This window comes from Pelecanus crispus, chromosome 1 (assembly GCF_030463565.1).
Source record: "Pelecanus crispus isolate bPelCri1 chromosome 1, bPelCri1.pri, whole genome shotgun sequence".
Lineage (NCBI taxonomy): Eukaryota > Metazoa > Chordata > Aves > Pelecaniformes > Pelecanidae > Pelecanus > Pelecanus crispus.
The window spans coordinates 91662033-91682240 of NC_134643.1; the positions used below are offsets into that span (position 1 = coordinate 91662033).

Below are 20208 nucleotides of genomic sequence, written 5' to 3' on the forward strand. Positions count from 1 at the left end.
GGGCTTGAGAGGGCTACACCTCTTAAAGCTGTACTCACATTGTGTTTTACTGTGCAGTTTGTAGATAACATTTGACTTAATATTTTTGCAAGCAGACTGGTGGACCATATGCCTATTTGGTTTGTTTGTTGCTTTGCTCTAGGGCCTTGGTTCCTTGAACATTTACGCTGTGTACATACTAGGTTTTGCTAGGACTCCAATCTGGAGTTAAACAATTATTTGGTTTTGTGAGGCTCAAAAGAGAGGATAGTTTGTTTCAGGATCCACACCCTATATATACATAATGCAGGTGTGGGCTACACCAGGCTTCATTCTTCCTGAGCAGAACAATCTTCTTATGTATTCCTAATGTACTCACAAGTCCAACATGCCCTGGCATATGCATGGCACATCTTTGTAGGCATGCTACAAAATAGAGAATTAGCAGTCTCCAAAGCCCGTCCCTGCTTATTTGGCTATCTCACTTCTTATGCAAGAAAATAGCACTGAGGTAGAAAGGGCCCACGTGGGGACCGGAGTGGCCAGGATCCTGTCCCAGGTTAATGTTACTGAGAGTGTAGCTCAGCATCTCTGTCCCTCCAGTACTGAGCAGCTGCACTAGATGCTCCTCTGGGAAGCCACCACAGAACTTCTCCTATTATATGACATAGGAGGAGGCTCAGGGTGAGACAAAGGCTGTTAAGAACCTGCTTTTGCCTCTTAGCTTTGTCACAGGGAGGATATGGAAGGAAGAACCCTTTTCCAAAGACATGACACCCACTCCCCAACACATGTACTCAAATTGTTCCTGGAACTTTCTGCCAAAATCCCCAGGATCAACAAGATACGCATCCAGCTCTGTTGAGTACATATATCTATTTGATTACACTCATTCACAGGAAGGAGCATGGCTTGTTTGTGCCATGCTTACAAGAATACACTATGTAACGAAGTGAAAAAAGGCAACTTCTACCACAAAAGCATGGCACTCGGGTGGAAAGAGGCTTGCACCACACACAGAAACTCTTTTAATTAGCAGGCTGACAGATCTGTTTCTTTGACAGTCAGTTCTGACAAGCAATATTTGCACAGAACAGTCAAATACGTCACCACTTGTCTTGCTGGTGGCAAGGGGTGGGCATATGGTTGAGGAAATGGCAAGGGTACCTTGGAATGTGGAAATGGCTGCTTTCCAAGCAGAATGGGCTCTGGTGGCCATCCATACTCAGTTGCATACATGGGCATGCCCCAGTCACCCATCTATGCTTCAGCTGCATGCCACTGCCTTCTCCAGGCCTTGGCTGACTGCTCATGCTTTTCCAGAGTTGCAGAACAGCTCATATTCCACCTGGGGGAAGAGATATCTGCTGGGACAGCCTGCTTGCTTCCCTCGTTCCTCAGACGCAGAGGCCAGCAGCAGTGAGCAGGAGGTGTGGGACAGTGGTGTGAGGGGAAGGAAGCCTGCCAGTGAGCAAGACCCAGGAGCCATGGAGTTGCAGGCCTGCCGCGCCACTGAGAAGCGGATGGAGGCAGCAGCTCAGCAGGAAATCTTGGTGGCAGGAGACAAGGAAACAGCAGTGAGGCTGGTAACTCATCTGGGAGTTGCATCTCGTCCCCAGGAGCCCCTGCCATGGCTCCATCTAGGAAAGACCTGCCAGCCTTGCTGGAAATGGAGCTTCTTCCGTGGATAGATACCACCCCAGACCCCTGCTCCACTGGCTGCCTGGCCACTCCAACGGCCTGTGACATGCTGTCATGCCCATGGTCATGCCACAGAGATACTTTGCTCCCTTTTATTTGTATGCGGCTGAATTGCATCACTAAAAAGCGTTTCCTGGCACCACAAGGTTTGGGGTTGTTTTTCTTGTTTACAGCTTATGGCCTATTCTAGTGTTTTAGTCAGGGTAATCTAATTCTATGTGTATGGCTAGAATGGCCTTTTGAAGTATGTACATATGTGTATGTATCATGCAATACTTTCACAGTAGGATTTGAAGACCTGCAATGCTACTTTTCAGAGACTGCTGAGGCTTGCTGTAGCTGCTAAACAGCTCCCCTCCTCGGGAGGGACACTGCCGAAGCATGCTTTGCACAGCAGGCTCAGTTCTGAAGGCAAGCAGCAGAAAGACACTAGTTATCTGTCCTGGGTAGCTGGTTGTTCAGGGACTTCTTCAGAATTCATGACCTTTGTAAATAGCATTCCTGACTGCGTGCCAGTTTCACAGATGCAAGAGGATGACTAGGCTCATAAGGAGCCTGGAGGCTCTGCCGTCCCCAGTGCAGCACTCTCTGTTAGGCACCCAGCTGTCGACACGCATCCTGCAACAGGACTGAGGCACTCCAACTTGAAGCTGCCTTTTGGTTGGGAAAAAGACAGCTCTGTGTATGTCACGGCCTCCAAAAAGAGTGGGAGCAGCAGCCATGGCAGGTGTCAACCTATGCCAGATGTAGCCTCTCACATGGAGAACACCCTGGATGAGGGAGGGAGTGAGGAGCACACCAGGAGAGGGCTGTGCTGTGGGAGCACAACAGATTCTAGGAGAGCTCTTACCAGGGTGCATTACATCTGCTGGTCTGTATGGATGCAGACAATTTGCTGCAGGTGGCCCTGCCCTGGACAGTGTGGGCCTAACCTCATCTGTACCTCTTGGCCTGGGGACCAAAGTGGACCCATTATATATTCCCAACTCTTCCAGTAGGCCCAGACATAGCATTTAATACAGCACAGTGTAAACTTATGAGTAGCAGCTTAGCATTAATCAATAAAATGTGGTTAGACTAATAGAAGTTATCTGATTAAAGGAAGTATCAGAGGTGCAACACAGATGAGTCAGAACTTTTTATTGGTTAGGAAAAACATGGACTCCTACTTGGCATCACTAATTATTAACTAACTCATGCAGAGATAAAATGGCACTAATTGATCTGTTGACATGGAGGGCAATTATACAGATGCAGACATTTTACATTATTAACACAACTAAATCAATGTCTTGGTTTTGGCTGGGATAGAGTTAATTTTCCTCCTAGTAGCTGGCATAGTGCTGTGTTTTGGATTTAGTATAAGAATAAGGTTGATAACACATTGATGTTTTAGTTGTTGCTAAGTAATGCTTACACTAGTCAAGGACTTTTTCAGCTTCTCATGCTCTGCCAGGTGCACAAAAAACTCGGAGGGGCACAGCCAAGACAGTTGATCAGAGGGGTATTCCATACCATATGATGTCATGCATCGGTCAGTGGGTGGTGAGCAGTTGCGTAATTTTTTTTTTTTCCCCTGAGTTTTGTTTCTCTCTCGTCGTTCTCCTTTTCATTACAATCTTTATTTCTATTATTATTATTTTATTTCAATTATTAAACTGTTCTTATCACAACCCACAAGTTTTCTTACTTTTGCCCTTCCAGTTCTCTCCCCCCATCCCACCAGGGGTGGGGGAGGAGGAGCGGGGGGGCGGTAAGCGAGCGGCTGCGTGGTGCTTGGTTGCCGACAGGGGCTAAGCCACAAGAATTATCCTGCCCAGCATCCTGATTGCTTTCCTCTGACCTTAAACCTATTGTTAACACAAATATTCCCATCTGCAGCTACCTGAACCCTCTTGAATCCAGCTACGATTTTCTGCCTGACAAGTTTAATGCCCTGTTAGCATCTTTGCAAATAATCCTTCCTTTTGCATTCAAGGACTTATTTTTATTTCTGTCTATTTTTATTTTCATTTTATAGGCACCTAACCACTGCTAGCATACTCCTCATCTCAGTGCAGTACATGAATTTGGCACATCACTTCTGTATCACATTATTCCTTATTTACTCATTGCATTACACAGCTAAATTACCAGTGAAGATTCTTTATATCTGTCCCCATGAAAACTTAGTCTGTCTGAGGTGGGTTCCTTGAACTCTAAGAATGTCTAAGCTTTGATTTTATGGCCAGTACTGGGACTTGCTTCCTGACACTCATCTCAAAGAAGCACCCAGCTAGCACTGCATATTCCAAATCCCTCCAACATCTGCTTTGTAGACAGCTGTCATTTCACCCATGGTGCAGAGTACCAGTCACACCACAATATACTCCAAAATACCAGATCACTTTTTTCATGGCATGGGACAGCTGAAGAGATTTATACAGAGGACTGCTACTAATTCCAGAAATGACAAGGTCAAACGTCATCTGGCACAACAAGCTGAGTATACCTGCTGATCCATCTCAGTACACAGATAGCTAAATGCCTATTCAGGACTAATATTTTGCTTCAACTACTGAGATTGACTACAACTGTGTACATCTCAAGGCACTAATTTCAGTTTGCAGCAGAGAAATGTCTACTCTTCCAAACAAAGAATTGCATGAAGGAAGGTTGCTAGCATAAGGAGATTCTTATTTTCTTTCTGGAGGAATCAGAACTAGCATAGGGAAGTTAGTTCATCTTCATTTCTGATTACAAAAGCACAGGCTTTAAATCCACTATATGGCAAGCACAAAATCAGATTAAAGTTTCCCCCCGTGTATTCTGATGTATTCCGATTTGAGAATTCTAGCTTTCACATATCCAACCTGCTAAACACTTCTCTGTTCTGTATTTGTTTCCTCATAGTGAGGAGTTAATACAAAATGTCTAAGAGGGTCTGCTTTTCTTTTTCTTATTCCCACTTTGTTTGATCTGCCTTCATGAGCTTTTAAGATCACCACGTTGGTGAGACAAACATGCAAGCATCTGGATTTATGGGGATATGACCAGAAAGTATGAGAGAGCAGATTTTTTTCATATTCTTTCAGCACTTTTTTAATCTCAGTCTGAGACATTCTTTGTTTTCTCTGGAGTCAGGGCTAGCCCAGGGAACAGCGGCAGAGTACTCTGAGGTCAGGCTTTCTGTGTAAGGTGTGCTGTGATGTTCCAGAATTTGGTTAGCAATTCCACAATGAAATCCTTTTAGCTCTGCACTGACATCTTTAGCTGAACAAAAGGAAAAAAGATTGTCTGTACCAGAAAAGTAACAGTATTAGAAGACCCAGCACAGCACAGAGAGACCTTCCTTATCCTATATAATTACTTTGTGCATTAGTCATGGGAGGTAATGGGGCTGATGCTATGCCTACAAAAGCGGCAGAAACTTTGGGATTATTTAGCACCCATACAAGAGCTATATATCCCTAAGCAATTCACAGCTATAGATCAATAGTTCAACAGTTGCAGCTATGTAAGGAGCGAGATGCTCAGTGCTACATATTGCTATGGGTGACATTTTCATATGGTATGTAAAAATGAAAAGCCTCACAGAAGGCCCAATTTTTCCAGCTGTTAAGATGTTACCTCTTTATACAAACCTTGCTTGTAAAATTAAAGATTTGTTTACACTGAATTTCTGAAGCCTTGATGAACCTCTTTGCATAGCTCTCTAATGGGAACATTTTGCAACAGTGCACACTGGGAGTCTAACTGGTGTGGTTTGTGGCTTACTCACCCACCTGTGAGTAAATTACCAGCACCAAAAGGTACCCATGTTGATAGGTAAGCCTTAGGAGCAGACAAACTCCAGATCTCCAGAGTATTACCAGATACAGTAATTCTCCAGGGAATTTGCAACAGTAGGGGTATTAACCCCAATATTAAGGCCAAATTCCAAAGACAAGGTACAATGATTGCACAAAGCACAGGAATTCTGTCTTTATTGGTATCCCTCCTCCCTGAGAAGCTTAGAAGAAAGGAGAAGAAGAAAGGATCGGGGTTGAAAATTACATGCTTTGTTGCGCTGGGTCAGGCTGCCCCCAGTCTAGAGCAGGGCCAAACCCCCAGCCAGTACTGGGGTAAAAATAAAACCAATGTGCAGCACAGACAATCAAACAAAGCAATTCAAGTGGCTAGTGTTTGATATAAAACAGTTTAGTGCTTGCCTTGCAGCCAGTACAAGGAGAACAAGTCGCTTTTCTGCACGGTGGAGTCATCTGATGTTTGCTTTAGTTTCTGGAAGACTGGGGAGTGTGAGTCAGATGCTCTTGCAGCTGGTTCGTGCGAGGAAGAGGCCAGCAGGGACCCTGACTCACCAGAGCTGCTACATTTCTTCCCAGCCTAGCGACTGGAAGTGAAATCATGGGCTGGGGGCAGCTCTGGAGCTAGGGAAGGCGGGAGGAGCAGGGCTCCGCGAAGGTGGGAGGCAGCGAGCCCGGCCCGGGGTGGGCGCTGGGCGAGGGACCGCGCTGAGAGGCGCCGGCAAGGCGGCGGGAGAGGGCCGGGGGAAAAACCCCAACAGACATTTCTTCTTCGTGACCGCTGGCAGGTAGAGAAACAACACCCCCCCACCCCGTAAAGCCGGAGGGGGCGCGCACCAGATGCCAGCCCGGGGCTCCCGCCGCAGCCCCAGCGAGCCCCGTCCCCCGGCGGTGCGCGCCTTCCCCCCTTACCTCATTGCCACATTCCCCAGCGAGTGAGCTCAGCTGTTCGCGCAGCCTCTCTCCTTTTATGGTCAAACAACTTTGCCTGGGCGAGGCTTTTTTCGCGAGTTGGTAGGAAGCGCTCGGGCTCAGCAGCTCCCCCACCTTTCATTTCTGCTGCCTTTCCTGCTAGGCAGAGGGGCCGAGGCAGCCGGCCGTGCGGGGGCAGAGGAGCTCAGCCCCACGATTTCCAGCCCCCGGGCGGCATTTCCCGATCCCCTGCGCCCTGTTCCTAGAGGTGAGTCTCTTCTCTTGGCTTAGCCAAAAAGCTTTTTGCCTGCACCCCTCGGGCTGGCATTGAGCGAGTTAGGGGCGTGCGCCCGTGCCGGGGGGTGCGGGTTTCCTGCCGCTCCCGCGGGGAGGGTTGCTCGCCTCGTACAAAGTCTCGGTCTCTTTGGGTCGTGGCTGCTGGGTTGTTTTTTTTTTTTTTTTTACCCTTCCGCAGAAGAGAGGTTCGCGTGTGTGTGAATCTGGTGAGTTTTCTTTCCTCCCGGTGAAATGGAGGCCGCTAAACGCTCCTGTATAGCTCCAGCAGCGAGGAAGAGGGAGGGGGGTGTTGCCTGGTTTTACTCGGGACAAGCTCTCTTTTGTGTGCGTACGGATGAGTGAGACACCTACGGAGCCTTTTTCCAGATGTGCTTGAGAGAGGAATCTGGGGCTCTTTGTGCATTAAATTTGTTTAATTTATGAGTTTCTGTCTCTCTGGGAGTGCCCTGAGAAAGTGAAGACGTAAGTCTTGCAAAGTCGTAGAACTTCCTAACGTTTTAAATATGTTTGCATAGCTTTTTGGAGTTTTTCTCTTCCCCCTACCTGCACAGGGAGGAAGCAAGCCCAGCATATCTGGGAGAAGTTTGTAGTTCCGAATGCCCCCCTCCTTCAGCCCAGTTGTTACACAGTTCTACCTTGCAGCTTGCATAACTGATAAGACTTTGCTCTCTTGAAGCTTTATAACTTTGGGCCAGGCTGGGAGAACTTTCTGGAATTAGTCTGTATGAGAGGGTGAAAATAAGCATAACTCCTGTATCTGTTTAATCTGTTCACTTCTATATTTTTTCCTATAGTTCTCCTTCTGACCCCCCTCAGTTGGGAGGAAGTTGGCAAATAGGGGAAGTACAGATGTGGTGTGTCTGACCACAGTGCTGGGCTAGCTTTTACGGGGGTTCCCTGTGTGACTGAGGCCAAACTGCTTTCTACCAACAGAGGTGAAAAATAACACTCAGCTCTCTGCTTCCTCAGGTTCCATCTCCTTTCACTACCTCAAGAAAGGAGCTGAGCTTTTGAAAGGGGTGTCTTGGGGTCAAAGAACTGAAAGCTGTCTGGGTGCCTAAGAGGTGGCAGACCCACTATGGGACCTTCTAGGAGGTGACCCTGCTGCTGAGGGAGGTGTTACTTGGTTCAGTCCTCCTACTTCTTGCTCCCTCTTAGAAACAGTGTATGAGGCAACTAAGTATCCTGACTGTGTCCTTTGGGGATATCTTTCTTCATAGCTCCACTAGAGTCATCTTAAATGCTGGTACAGCAGGCAGAAAAATCTCTCCCCTCAGGGAAAATGTGAGGACGAGGAGGATTTGAGATTAGGTCTGCTGGTGTGACACTCCCTCTCCAGTAGCTTTTAGAAACAGTTAGCGCCACAGGGCTGGCATAAGCTGTGTGTTTCTGGTAAGGCTTAGATGGTATTGGCAACACTGCAGGGCTGGGGGGGTGACTTTCCGCAAGGCCAGTCTTTCTCAGCCTGTTTGGTGTGTGTGGGGGTGGACTGATAAACAGAAGTGAGGATGAGCAGGGGCAGCTGCTGGATGGCGACAGCTCTGAGCAGAAAGGGCCTTAAGTGTGACATAGCATACCGGGAAATGGGCTGCTTTGGGTTAAGGGGGAGATAGCAGCTGCTGGTAGCAAAGCCAGCACTTTTTTGTGAAGCAGCCAATGTCCCAAGACCGTCTCTGTGTTGACTAACCCCGGTATGGATCATAAGCAGAAATGATGTTGTCACTGTGGTGTTCTGCTCATAATGCTGTCAGTTCTGGTGGAATTGCTACCAAGTGGTTCATTACACCATAGTGAAACAGTGAAGCACACGGCAGGATTCTCTACAGAAAGGCTGGAGGTCTTTTTAATAGCTGCAGTCTGGAGGGAGTTGGTCAGTCCCTTCTGACTTGCAAGTCTGTTGACCCCTACAAGTCTGAGGGACTGAGGACAGACCTTGCTAATTACTCTTCTGCCTTGGCCCTTCTGCATGCTGGATCATGTGGGAGATGCTCAGCATAGCTTTCTGGCTGCTGCTTACTGTTGCAGCCTCTTCCTCCTTTTGAAAAGCCCAGAAGAGTTTAGAATCATCAAATCATAGAATCATTTAGGTTGGAAAAGACCTTTAAGATCATGAAGTCCAACCATTAACCTAACACTACCAAGTCCACTACTAAACCAATTAAGGGTTGAGTAATAATTAATTACATGTTTCCTGGCTTGGTGGCTGGATTATTTTTTAATGAAAGTAAAGCTAGAATAGAATCATTAAGGTTGGAAAGGACCTCTAAGATCATCAGTCCAACCATCAACCCAACACCACCATGCCTATTAAACCATGTCCCGAAGTGCCACGTCTACCTGTTTTTTGAACACCTCCAGGGACGGTGACACCACCACCTCTCTGGGCAGCCTGTTCCAATGCTTGACTACCCTTTCTGTGAAGAATTTTTTCCTAATATCCAATCTAAACCTCCCCTGGCACAGCTTGAGCCCATTTCCTCTTGTCCTATTGTTATCTACTTGGGAGAAGAGACCAACACCCACCTCACTACAACCTCCTTTCAGGCAGTTGTAGAGAGCAGTAAGGTCTCCCCTCAGCCTCCTCTTCTCCAGACTAAACAACCCCAGTTCCCTCAGCCGTTCCTCATAAGACTTGTGTGCCAGACCCTTCACCAGCTTTGTTGCCCTTCTCTGAACATGCTGCAGCAACCTAATGTCCTTCTTGTACCGAGGGGCCCAAAACTGAACACAGTATTTGAGGTGTGGCCTCACCAGTGCCGAGTACAGGGGGACGATCTCTTCCCTGCTCCTCCTGGCTATGCTATTCCTGATACAAGCCAGGATGCTGTTGGCCTTCTTGGCCACCTGGGCACACTGCTGGGTCCTTTTCTGCTGGGCAGAAAAGTGCATGCAACTCATCAGCCCTGCATCAAGGGAACAAAAAGTGCAGCAGCATGGACTTAACATTTGTGTATGTTGTCACATGCTGGTGACCTGGAGAAGCTGTTAAAGGTTACAGTATCTTGCCATACGGCACTGAATCGTCGGAGCGCTTAGAACCAGGCATGCAGGTCTTATCAGCAGCCATGGGTGATGTAGCGGTGGGCGGATGTTTGTGGCACCAGAGCTGTCTGTCCCAGCAGCTGTTATTGTCCTTGCAAGAGAGGCCGGCAGTGTGGAGGGGCACTGATTTGAACATGCCAACTTGAAATGCTGGCACAGAGCCCCTGTGCTGGCGGAAGTGCTATTGTGCTGGGGTGTTAGGAGGACTATAGGCATGCCAGGCTCTACAACAAAGCATCTGGCTTCATGGAGATTTCTAGCATGGATGAGATTTCTGGCCTGGATTGCAGGACTGAGGGAATCCCAGAAATGTGGCTCTCACCATGAGACCTGTGGTTCCTGAAACAGCTGACTTGGCGGGGCTCTCCTCTGGCTGTTTGAGTCTGGTGGCGGAAAGGGGCGAGGGGAGAAGGTTTGTATGCCCGCCTGCTGCAAGCGGGGTGCTGGCCCCTGCTCCCGCCCCACCGGCTTTCCTTGCACAGGGCAGGACTGTGGCTGCACTGGAAACCCTCCTGCCTGGGGGACGGGAGCCCCGGCTGCAGCGGTGCCGGCTGCCCCCCTCACAGCCCAAAGGGGCAGGGGGCAGCGGGGCTGCGGCCGCAGCCAAGGTCGCTTCCTGGCGGGGGCGGAGCGGGCGCCGGCGCAGCCAGTGAGGGGTGGCTGGAGCCGCTGTCACCCTTGCCGGGGTCAGGAAGGAGAGAAAGCAGAGGTGGGATCTGGAGAGCGGGCAGCTCCACTCGGGGATGTGTGACAGCAGGGAGCTCCTCACCCGCCCTCTTGTTCTGCCTCTGCTGCAGCTGCCTTCACTCCTCCGGCATGCAGGGGCCTGGAGGTAAAGGATGGAAGGTGCAGGGGGTGTGCCAGGCTTGGGGAGGTGAAGGGGGACATTACTGGGGCTGTCAGAGACTGATGTCAGGAGGAACTGGCTGGCGTTGTCGGGTAGGTGGGGGAGAGGAAATGCTAATTCCACTTCTGGGAGAGCATGTATGGGGGCACCCTCCTTAGGGTGTGTGGGGCTCAGTGTGCTCTGTGGATAACGCTCATTCTGGTGGCCCGCTGCTGTCCTCCAGCATGCATGCAGGCAGGGTTCTCGTGCAGCAACGAGCTTGTTTTTCTCTGTGTCAAGAACCCCTTTGCAGTTAATACCATAATGAGTTGAGATGGTGAAGTGCACTGTCTCATTCGAGCTGCCTGCAGTTTCTCTTCCTCCTTTTTCCTGTGATGATCCTGGAAGTGCTCTGTGCTCTGCTCAAATACCTCAGCCTCTGGCCAGACTTAAACTCCTGTATCCTTCTGTTTCATAGAATCATAGAATCATAGAATGCTTTGGGTTGGAAGGGACCTTGAGAGATCATCTAGCCCAACCCCCCTGCAGTGAGCAGGGATTGAACCCGTGACCTTGGCATTATTAGCACCACGCTCTAACCAACTGAGCTTCACATGTTCTTCTCTATTAATTTCCACTGTGGCCCAAGACTGACTTCTTATAGGTTTCCTCCTCCTTGTCTCCTGCCAGGTGCTGAGAAGATGGCCTCCCCAGGTGCCCCAGGGACCCGCATGACATCCACAGTCAGTATCAACATTTCTACCCCTTCCTTCTACAACCCGCAAAAGAAGTTTGCGCCCGTGGTCGCCCCTAAACCCAAGGTGAACCCCTTCAAGGCTGGGGGCACGTCAGAGTCATCGCTGCCCCCACCTCCTGGAGCTGGCGCCCAGCGTGCTCAGATGGGGAAGGTGGGGGAGATTCCATCAGCATCCCCATCCCTGCTGGCAGAAGGTAGGTGAGGGATGGTGTGTTAGATGTGAATATGCATTTCTAAATTCTCAGGGTGCGAGGTCTGTAACTGGGGTTAACATGAGAACAGGGCCATAACTGCTGTAAGTGAAGGATACTCTTGCTGTAGAGGCTGGCAGGTTCCAGAATGAAATGAAACAATTGTAAAGGGATCTCAAAATATGTCATGTCTCCATTAGAAGAGGAGCTGGGAAGGCAATCCTGCATTGCACTGATGCTGCAGGAATGCATTGGATTTTTCATAATATTCCCTGAGTGCATAATTGCGTAACTGCAGTCAGTTTCTGGCCAGCATGTCTGAGACCAAATATGTTGCAGGGAAGTTGACTCTGGTGGTGATGAATCATGCTATTCTCCTTGTTGCTTCATCTCAGCTCAAGTTGGTTGTCTCTGACTGTAGAGATCCTTCTCATGGACTCTGCAATTGCCATCTTCGCTGCTGGAGATGGGGAGGAAGAATAATTGCATGAAAAAATGGTGGAAGCTATCCTGAACAGGAAGTGAGACTTAGAGTTTGTATGGCTTGTAGAGTTTTATACTTCTTCCTAGTGGTTTGGGTTGGGTGTGTTTTCCTGTGTAGAGTGACTTCTTGCTTTAGTGTGGTTTTCTTTTTCTTTTTTTTTTTTTAATTTTTTTTTTTTAATTTCCTGTGGTGATGGGGTGGTTTTTTGTTTCATTTTTGGTTGGTTGGTTTTGTGTCCTCTAAGAAGGAGAAGGTTCCTGGTTGTGTGGCTCCCTAGTTGGAATTGATCAGCATGGGGCCACTGGACATTTCCCTAGCAACCTCTTGCTAATGCTTGATGCTGCATATTACCCCAAGACTCTATGAGGCTGCACATCAGTTGGGACTCATGTTCAGATAATGCTAATTGCTGTTTTAAATTTCTTTCCTTCCGCTATCTAGCATAGTCTGTGCAACACTGATGTTTTCTAGGTTAGCATGCTAAGTTAGTGAGCAGCTGACCTGATGGTAGAAAGGCTGGTCCTGTGCTCAGAGAAGACAAATGATTAAGCCATTTTTTCCATTTCTTGAGTCACAAAGGCCTCAGCCTGTTGGTGCTTCTGTCTCCTAGAATTGTACCAGCTAACTCTGGTAACCTTTTTCTCATACATTGTTGGCTGGAATCTTGTGTCTGTAATCCAAGGTCCCATTTTAGGCTTTGTGATTTTCTGCTGTAGTTGTGTGGATTAGGGATGTGTCTTGTCGGAAGGTCTCAAACTGACACAAATACATTACCCAAAGTATAAAAGTAGATGGATGTTAAAAATTATTTTTCAATATACAGTGCGAGTGGAGGATTGGGTGTTGTTTACTCCACTTCTCCCTTCCTTATAAAGCTTATTATGGAGGAACTAACTTGACAGAAAGATTAGCAGAAGAACCATTCATCTTAAGATGCTGTGTCACCATTGGGTGAGGGCTGCCATCAAGACATCTGAAGTACAGATGAACCACCAAAACTCAGTCATGAGAGAAATGCATCTGATTGAAGAGATGCATCAGAGAAGGATCCAATCCTTCTCTCCCTTTCCTATGCTCTCCAAACAAACAGTAATATAACATAAAGGCATAGCAATTGGTCTCTGTCTTAAATGACAGCATGGCTAAGTTAATATTGCTGTAGGAATGTTATATTTAGTATTGATCATTCTATAAATCTAGTATAGTAACTTTGTGGGGAACTTCTTTGTGTGAATAATTCATAAAACAGGCTTTTTGTACATCTGAAACAATGTCACAGCAGATCAGGGCTTCGTTTCTGCAATATTCTTTATCATTTCAATAAATCAAAAGGCAAGCATATACAAACTTGATCCCAAACTGTAGTTTCAAAGAAAAAAATACCAGCCTAGTGTTACATCCTCCGCCCCGACAAGCAGAATTTCTGTGGCACAAGAAGGCTTGAAAGAGGTGCCTGCATACCAGTGCAGTTTATGCATTCCACTGGCTAATAAGATTTCAGCTTTCGTTTTCTGAAAGGGCAGTATCATCTCCCTTAGGTTACAGATGAGAAGTCCTTATAAAATCTGTCGACAACAGCTGAATATAAAGATGAGACAATTCGATTACTGCTGTTAAAAGTTGCACATGGAGTAGCAGGAGTGAAAAACATGGTCTTTCACCCTACTGCTGGTTGGGGCTGGGGCTAACTAGGAAGAGAGGTGGGTGTTCAGAAAACGGGATGAGGAACTTATGTCTCCTTGTCTTCAGTGTTCTTTGCTGCTTGGTTGCTAAGAGGACATCTTCTCCCATATATGGTGAGGGGAAGAGGATTCATATTTATTTGACTGAATTGCTATAGAAAATGTCTCTTTTTGCCTGTTCTGTATCTTTGGCAAATATGAATAGGTGGAAGCAATGGGGTTTTCTCCTAGGAGATTAAGGCCCTCTGGTGCTTTTCAGCCTGCTTAAAAGGGTTCTGTAAAATTTCTCATGTCCTAGTCTGTATTGGGTATGGGAACATTTTAGCCTCCAAAAGGAAAGCTGTTTTAATCTCCCAGAAAAATAAAGCCGTTTCAAAGATTCCTCATATGCCTAAGAGGTAGTTGGTCTGACTTGGGGTTTTTTTCCCCCCCACTTGTTTCTTGTAGTGCTTACTAGCCAGCTGCGAGGTGCTAGCTTGTTTTCCTGTAGTAATGCAGGCTCTTCAGGGTCCTGGGTTGTCTGCTGGCATTCCTTCTAATGCTGCTCTGTATTCAGCAATCTGAGCCAGTTACTGGTGAGAGAAGTATATGCTAGGGACCAAAGAATGAGAGGAGGAGTGGGAAAGCGCATAGTGGGACATGTTTCCCAATTGTACAATAACTATTCCCAGGAACTAATTGCAGTAGCTGCTGAGGAAAGTTTATATGATAGCAAATAGCTTTGGACAAGGTGAAAGCCAGCCTGTGGAGCTCAGTTGTCCTTGATGGGTGCTGGGGTCCCCTGGGTACTGGGGAACTACTTGCTGTAATATCTTCAAGACCCCTTCTGGGGTTTGTAGTGGCTAAGAGCAAGAAATGATCCAAACTTGCTTTCACTCTCATTCTTCCCCATAGAGCTGCCGCTGCCACCTCCTCCCCCACCTGGAGAGGAGGCAAGTTTCTCCTCAAACTGTGCTTTCCCCCCACCCCCACCACCTTTTGAAGAGCCTTTTCCACCAGCCCCAGAAGAAGTTTTTCCTTCTCCTCCTCCTCCGCCAATGTTTGATGAAGGGCCTGTGAGCAAGGTACCTGCCACACAGGTGAGTGAGGTCAAGGGAAGTATACTTTCTTGTGATGCTTTGTGACTTGGGACAGCTTCTCACTACTCTCTGAACTCAGCACCAGGAGGCCCTGAGGTCTCGGAAAGCAGAAAATGCTACCACCCCATGGACCAGCATAGGTTAGGGTCAACTGGCCAGGCTACATCTCTGCAGATGAAGGACCTGGGTTTCCTGTTGGACAGTGAGTTGAATGTGAGCCAGCAATGCACCCTTGTGGCAATAAGGCCAACCACATGCTGGGCTGCATTCGTGAGAGTGTAGTCAGCAGGACAAGGACAGTGATTATTCATCTCTCTTCAGTGCTAGTGTAAGGCTGCATCTTGGAGGACTGTTTCCAGTTGGGCTCCTCAGTATAGTAATAAATAAATTCCTCCCCAGAGGAATACTAAACTAGATGCAGTCCAGCAAAGGGTCATAGCAATCATTGGGGGTTGGAGCACGTGATGTGAGAGCTGGGTTTGTTCAGCCTGCAGAAGAGGAGGCCAAGGCAGAGATCTAACTTCAGTCTGCAATACCTAAAGGAGAGCTGGAGAGAAGACAGATTCTTCTCACTGGTGCACAACAAGAGAACAAGTGACAATGGACACAAGTTTTGGCAGGAGAAATTCCTGTTGGACAGACGAAAAACCTGTTCCCCTCCAAGGGTGGCTCAACACTGGCACAGGTGCTGGGGAATCTGCATCCTTGGGGATGTTCAGAAGTCACCTGGACAAGGCCCTGAGCAACATGGTGTAGGTTGGGAGTTAGCCCTGCTGTGAGCAGAGTGTTGGACTAGAGACCTCCAGATGTCTTTTCCCACCTAAATCTGTCAGTGAGTTTCTTTGGGCTGTGCATTTTCCCACTGTTTGTAGACCTTGGAGGCTGTGCCCTGTTCATCCTCACCAACCTGCTATCCACTCAAAGCAAGGAGCAGATCTGTACCACAGTCCAAAGTGTCAAAATCTGGTATTGTAAGGGCATACACCGAGTTCTCTGGCTGTTCCTGTAACGTGCTCTGCTCCCTCTTTCTTCATGGATGGTGGTATAGGTACGTGGCAAGATGAGCAGCATTGATCTTGAGATTGACTCACTGTCCGTAATGTTGGATGACATGGAGAAGAATGACCCCTTCAAATCCCGGGTGAGCTCTCCAGAATGTTGCAGGTGGAAGGAGAGAGAACGGTTTGCTGAACGGAGGTAGTGAGAAGGGTGCTACTGAAGATTAAAATGTCTGGATAAACCATAGCAAGAGAGTGTACGTGAAGCACCAGAAAACATAGATCCTGCAACTTGTCAGGACTGCTAAATATGTAACAGTGTGGGAACTCTTAGCCTTGTGGGTCTGGGATAGCTGCTGACTTGTTGCTATAGACAACGTATTTTCTCTTCCACCTTGCTGATGATACCTGCCTGTTTCTCTCTGTTGCTTCCCTTTACAGATATCTGCAGGATCCACAGGTTCTCTGGAGAAGCCATTGGCCCCAAAAGCCCACATGGAAATACCATCTGCACCCAGAGATACTCCTCATTCCTTTCCTTCCAAGTTCACTCCAAAGCCAAGTGGAAGCTTATCTTTCAAGCCCCCTGGAGCAGATTTGACCCCTGCCCCAACCCCATGGGCAGCTCCACAGCAACGCGTGGAGCCCCTAGCACCAGTCCCTCCACCCCCCTCTCTCCCTCCTGCTCAGACTACCCCTAAATTCACCCCACCCCCTGTTGCTGGCTCTCCTAAGTCTGGGTCCAAATCAGGTGCCAATGTTCCCATGGCTCCCTCAAACTCTACAAGATATCCTACCTCCCTTCAGAGTCAGTTCACATCCCCTTCACCTTCAGGTCCCTCCTCTCGGCCACAGCCTCCCAATTTCACCTATGCCCAGCAGAGGGAAAGACCCCAAGTGCAGGAGAAGCCACGTCCCACAGAACAACCTGCTGCTGCAAAAGACATGGTAAGGGATAAAGCCATGGGACCAGTGTCTTTGGACAGGCATGGCATCACTGGGAGTGGAGTTGGAGGATGGAGGGTCTGTCCCAGGCTAGGGGAAGCTGTTACCCATCTGAAAGAGAGATGTAACTAGAGACAGTGGTGGAGAGTGACAGGACTTCATGTAAAGGTGGAAAGAAACAGGCATGGTGGATGGCAGATTGTTCCCTAGAGGGAGACAGAGAGAAGGTGGGAGAAGTAGGTTTAAATTAGGAACAGGGCGGGAGGGAGTCTGTATGTGTCCTTTGGGATTGAATGTTTCCTCTTCCTGCAGCATAGACCTGCAGGTTCCAGTGCAGATCCACCTAGGGGAAACTCCTGTCTGACCATGAAGGAGGTAGAAGAGCTGGAGATGTTGACCCAGAAACTAATGAAGGATATGGAGCATCCGCCCCCAGCAGAGGCTGCTACTTCTGGTGCGTTCCCTCAGTGGACAGCAGCAGGACTAGGACTGTGGTGGGTTTTCCTCTCTCGTAAGCCCTTTCTTCTTCCATCGACAGAGCTCTGCGGCTTCTGCCGGAAGCCACTGTCGCGAACCCAGCCAGCTGTGAGGGCCCTGGACTGCCTTTTCCATGTGGAATGCTTCACCTGCTTCAAATGTGAGAAGCAGCTGCAGGGGCAGCAGTTCTACAATGTGGATGAGAAGCCCTTCTGCGAGGACTGCTATGCTGTGAGTCACTGGGATGAAAGCTGCTGGAGAGGGCTGAGCTTGCAGTGGTTGCCCTGTTGCTTTCCCTTCCTCCTTCCATCTTGCCTGTCTGTGGTGTAGCCTCCCAGGGGTGAGGGATTGGATTAATGTGTCTTACTTGTTTCCTTTGGGTTCAGGGGACCTTGGAAAAGTGCAGTGTGTGCAAACAGACCATCACAGACCGGATGCTGAAGGCCACTGGTAATTCATACCATCCCCAGTGCTTCACCTGCGTGATGTGCCATACCCCTCTTGAGGGGGCCTCTTTTATTGTGGACCAGGCCAACCAGCCTCACTGTGTGGATGACTACCACAGGTATGGAGAGAGCATGTGCATGTGGTGTCTGAAAGAAGGCAGATTCCCTCATAGCTGTTTAATTTTGCTGTAGTATGGGGTTGGGTTGCCCATGTGGTCTGTTGGACATGAAGTTAAAAATGAGTCATCAATGTACCTTGTAGAAATTAAGGTCTTTTCCCACCTAAACTTCTTTGTCACTTATTCCTCTGCTGCTAATACTATTGTACGGCAGTGAGAAAACTGCATTGAATGCCACTATGGTGGTCATGGGTCTCCTCTATATTTTTGTGGGTTGCAGGAAGTATGCTCCACGCTGCTCAGTCTGTAGTGAGCCTATCATGCCAGAGCCCGGAAAGGATGAGACAGTGCGTGTGGTGGCATTGGAGAAAAATTTCCACATGAAATGTTACAAGTGTGAGGTAAGCCTGGTGGCCCCACTCCTCCCATCTTTCCCATTCCCATCACCAGCAACTGAGCACCTTTGTTGTCTGTCCTGACCAAACACTAAGATTGTTTTGAATGAGTCTGGAGCATTTTGAAGCAGGTTCAGAAAAACATGAGACATGGACCACAGGTCCCTGAACAGGGACTGTGCAGGGCTGTAGTCTCTAACATTCCTAATACAACAGCTGTGTATATAGGAGGAACATGAAGGAACTTGCTCTTCCCTCAAAATAGCATTTCCTGCTAGCACCATCAGAGACAGAGCAGTGGGCTGTGAGCCATTATCCTGATCCAGTGGAGCATTTCTTACATCCTTGAATGCATTTACCCTGCTGTTGCCTGTCACTGAGTTCCCTCCCTTCTGTCCCTGTTTAGGACTGTGGGAAGCCCTTGTCCATTGAAGCAGATGAGAATGGGTGCTTTCCACTGGATGGGCATGTGCTGTGTATGAAGTGTCACACTGTTCGTGCCAAAACAGCACGCTGAGGAGCTTGGAGTGGGCATACCCTCGAGACCCCTGCACTCAATACTCTTCCCCTCCCCGCCATTGTCCTCTCCCTCTGCCTGACAAGGCAGATTGCTACCAATGGAGACTCTGCCAGCGCAGTTCTTTACTCATGTAGGACTCACTGCTCCTAGATGTCACTCTGCACACCCACCACGAAAGGACCTCTTCTCCTGTTGCCACTTCATGGCCACAATGTGTTCCACACTGGGGGCTGTGGTCAAGGTGAGTGCAAAATATCTGTTCCCTTAAGACTCTGGAGGAGAAAGACCAGACCTCCACCACCGCCTGGTGGAAGTAGCAAGAATGACCTGGTGGCAGGTGCTGGAAGGGCTGAGCATTCTTCTGTTCAACGGAGCCAAGAACAATGATTTGACCTTAGAAGGTGGAAGCCTCCATCTCGGCACCACTTCTGTCTTTGATTTTATCTTCTTTTTTTTTTTTTTTTTTTTCTCTTGTGCCACCTCGTTATCAGGATGTCTTCCCCTGCCCCCTCCCTCACTTCTAGGTTAGAGTGTGGAGGCAGAACATATTGGAAATCTCTGTTATCGTTGCTGGAAAAAGCTAACCTACTATAGCTTTTCTGTCTCTAATGGATTTTACTGGCTAACTGTCTTGTCACTTTTTTTTCCTTAGCCAGATTAAACTGGCAATGTTTGGAATCCTACTCTGTTCCTGAGTTTGGAAACTTTTTTTTTCTCTTAAAATTTTTTTCCCTCCCCAAAATGAATCATTTCCCAGTGTGGTTTCTGGACAGCCAGGCTGGGCACCAGAGTAGCAAAGCAGTCCAAAGAATGCATGTTTACAAATAAAGGCTGTCATAAGGACGGGCAGCACATGGTAAGGAGGCATCTCAGTGAATGGATGAGGATTCAGCAGACTGAGGAACGTCTCCCTGTTTCCAGTAGGGATGCTTTCACTGCTGTCAGTGAAAGCTGCAGTGTGATTGCAATGTACTGTCTGGCTCTAAGTGTTACTGCACTGAGCCCCGTTTCCTGGACTAGAAAATCTCAAACTGAACAAACCTTTTGAATAAGTACACTGTCCAACCACTGTTTGCATTCAATAAAATGTGGGTTTTTTCCATTAAGGTGTGTCTGCTGTATTTGTTCAACTACCCATGAGAACTGCTGTCTTAAGCAGTAGAGAATGTATGTATAGTTGCTATTCCACCTAGCCTCCAGAGATGTTGTCTGAAAATGGCCTTTCTCTCTCCACCTCTTGGTCTCCTTTTCAGACTGTTTAGTTTCCTGCTTTTGTGTGTCTGAAGAGTAGCTCTCATTTAAAGCAGTGGAAGACTGCATTTCAGCAAGATTGTAGTCTGCTTAATGGTGTCACTGGGAGGCAGGTTATTACAATCCACTTGCATCAGACTGGAATGAAGTGGTCATTTTGCTTGCTTTGCCTTAACTATTGCTACTCAGAAAGTGTTTGTGCTTGATGTTTATGGTTTTAGGCATGGTATTGTCTTGGTCACTGCAGGTGAAGCTCCTCTTTGTGGTAAGCATCAATGCTTCTACACTTCAAAGACATGAAATGTCTCTTGCTCTCTTGCCA

At 48.0% G+C, this 20208-nt stretch overlaps 1 protein-coding gene across 1 annotated transcript; it reads left to right on the plus strand.

Annotated features, from left to right (window-relative positions):
- Nucleotides 1-6627: 6627 nt before the first annotated feature.
- On the plus strand, nucleotides 6628-19045 carry ZYX (zyxin). Its single transcript, XM_075717261.1, has 10 exons — nucleotides 6628-6645; nucleotides 11233-11493; nucleotides 14551-14735; nucleotides 15784-15876; nucleotides 16175-16681; nucleotides 16991-17132; nucleotides 17217-17386; nucleotides 17542-17720; nucleotides 18001-18121; nucleotides 18522-19045. The coding sequence occupies exons 2-10, from the start codon at nucleotides 11244-11246 to the stop codon at nucleotides 18630-18632; spliced, it is 1758 nt and encodes a 585-aa protein (XP_075573376.1). The 5' UTR covers nucleotides 6628-6645; nucleotides 11233-11243; the 3' UTR covers nucleotides 18633-19045.
- The last annotated feature ends 1163 nt before the right edge of the window (nucleotides 19046-20208 follow it).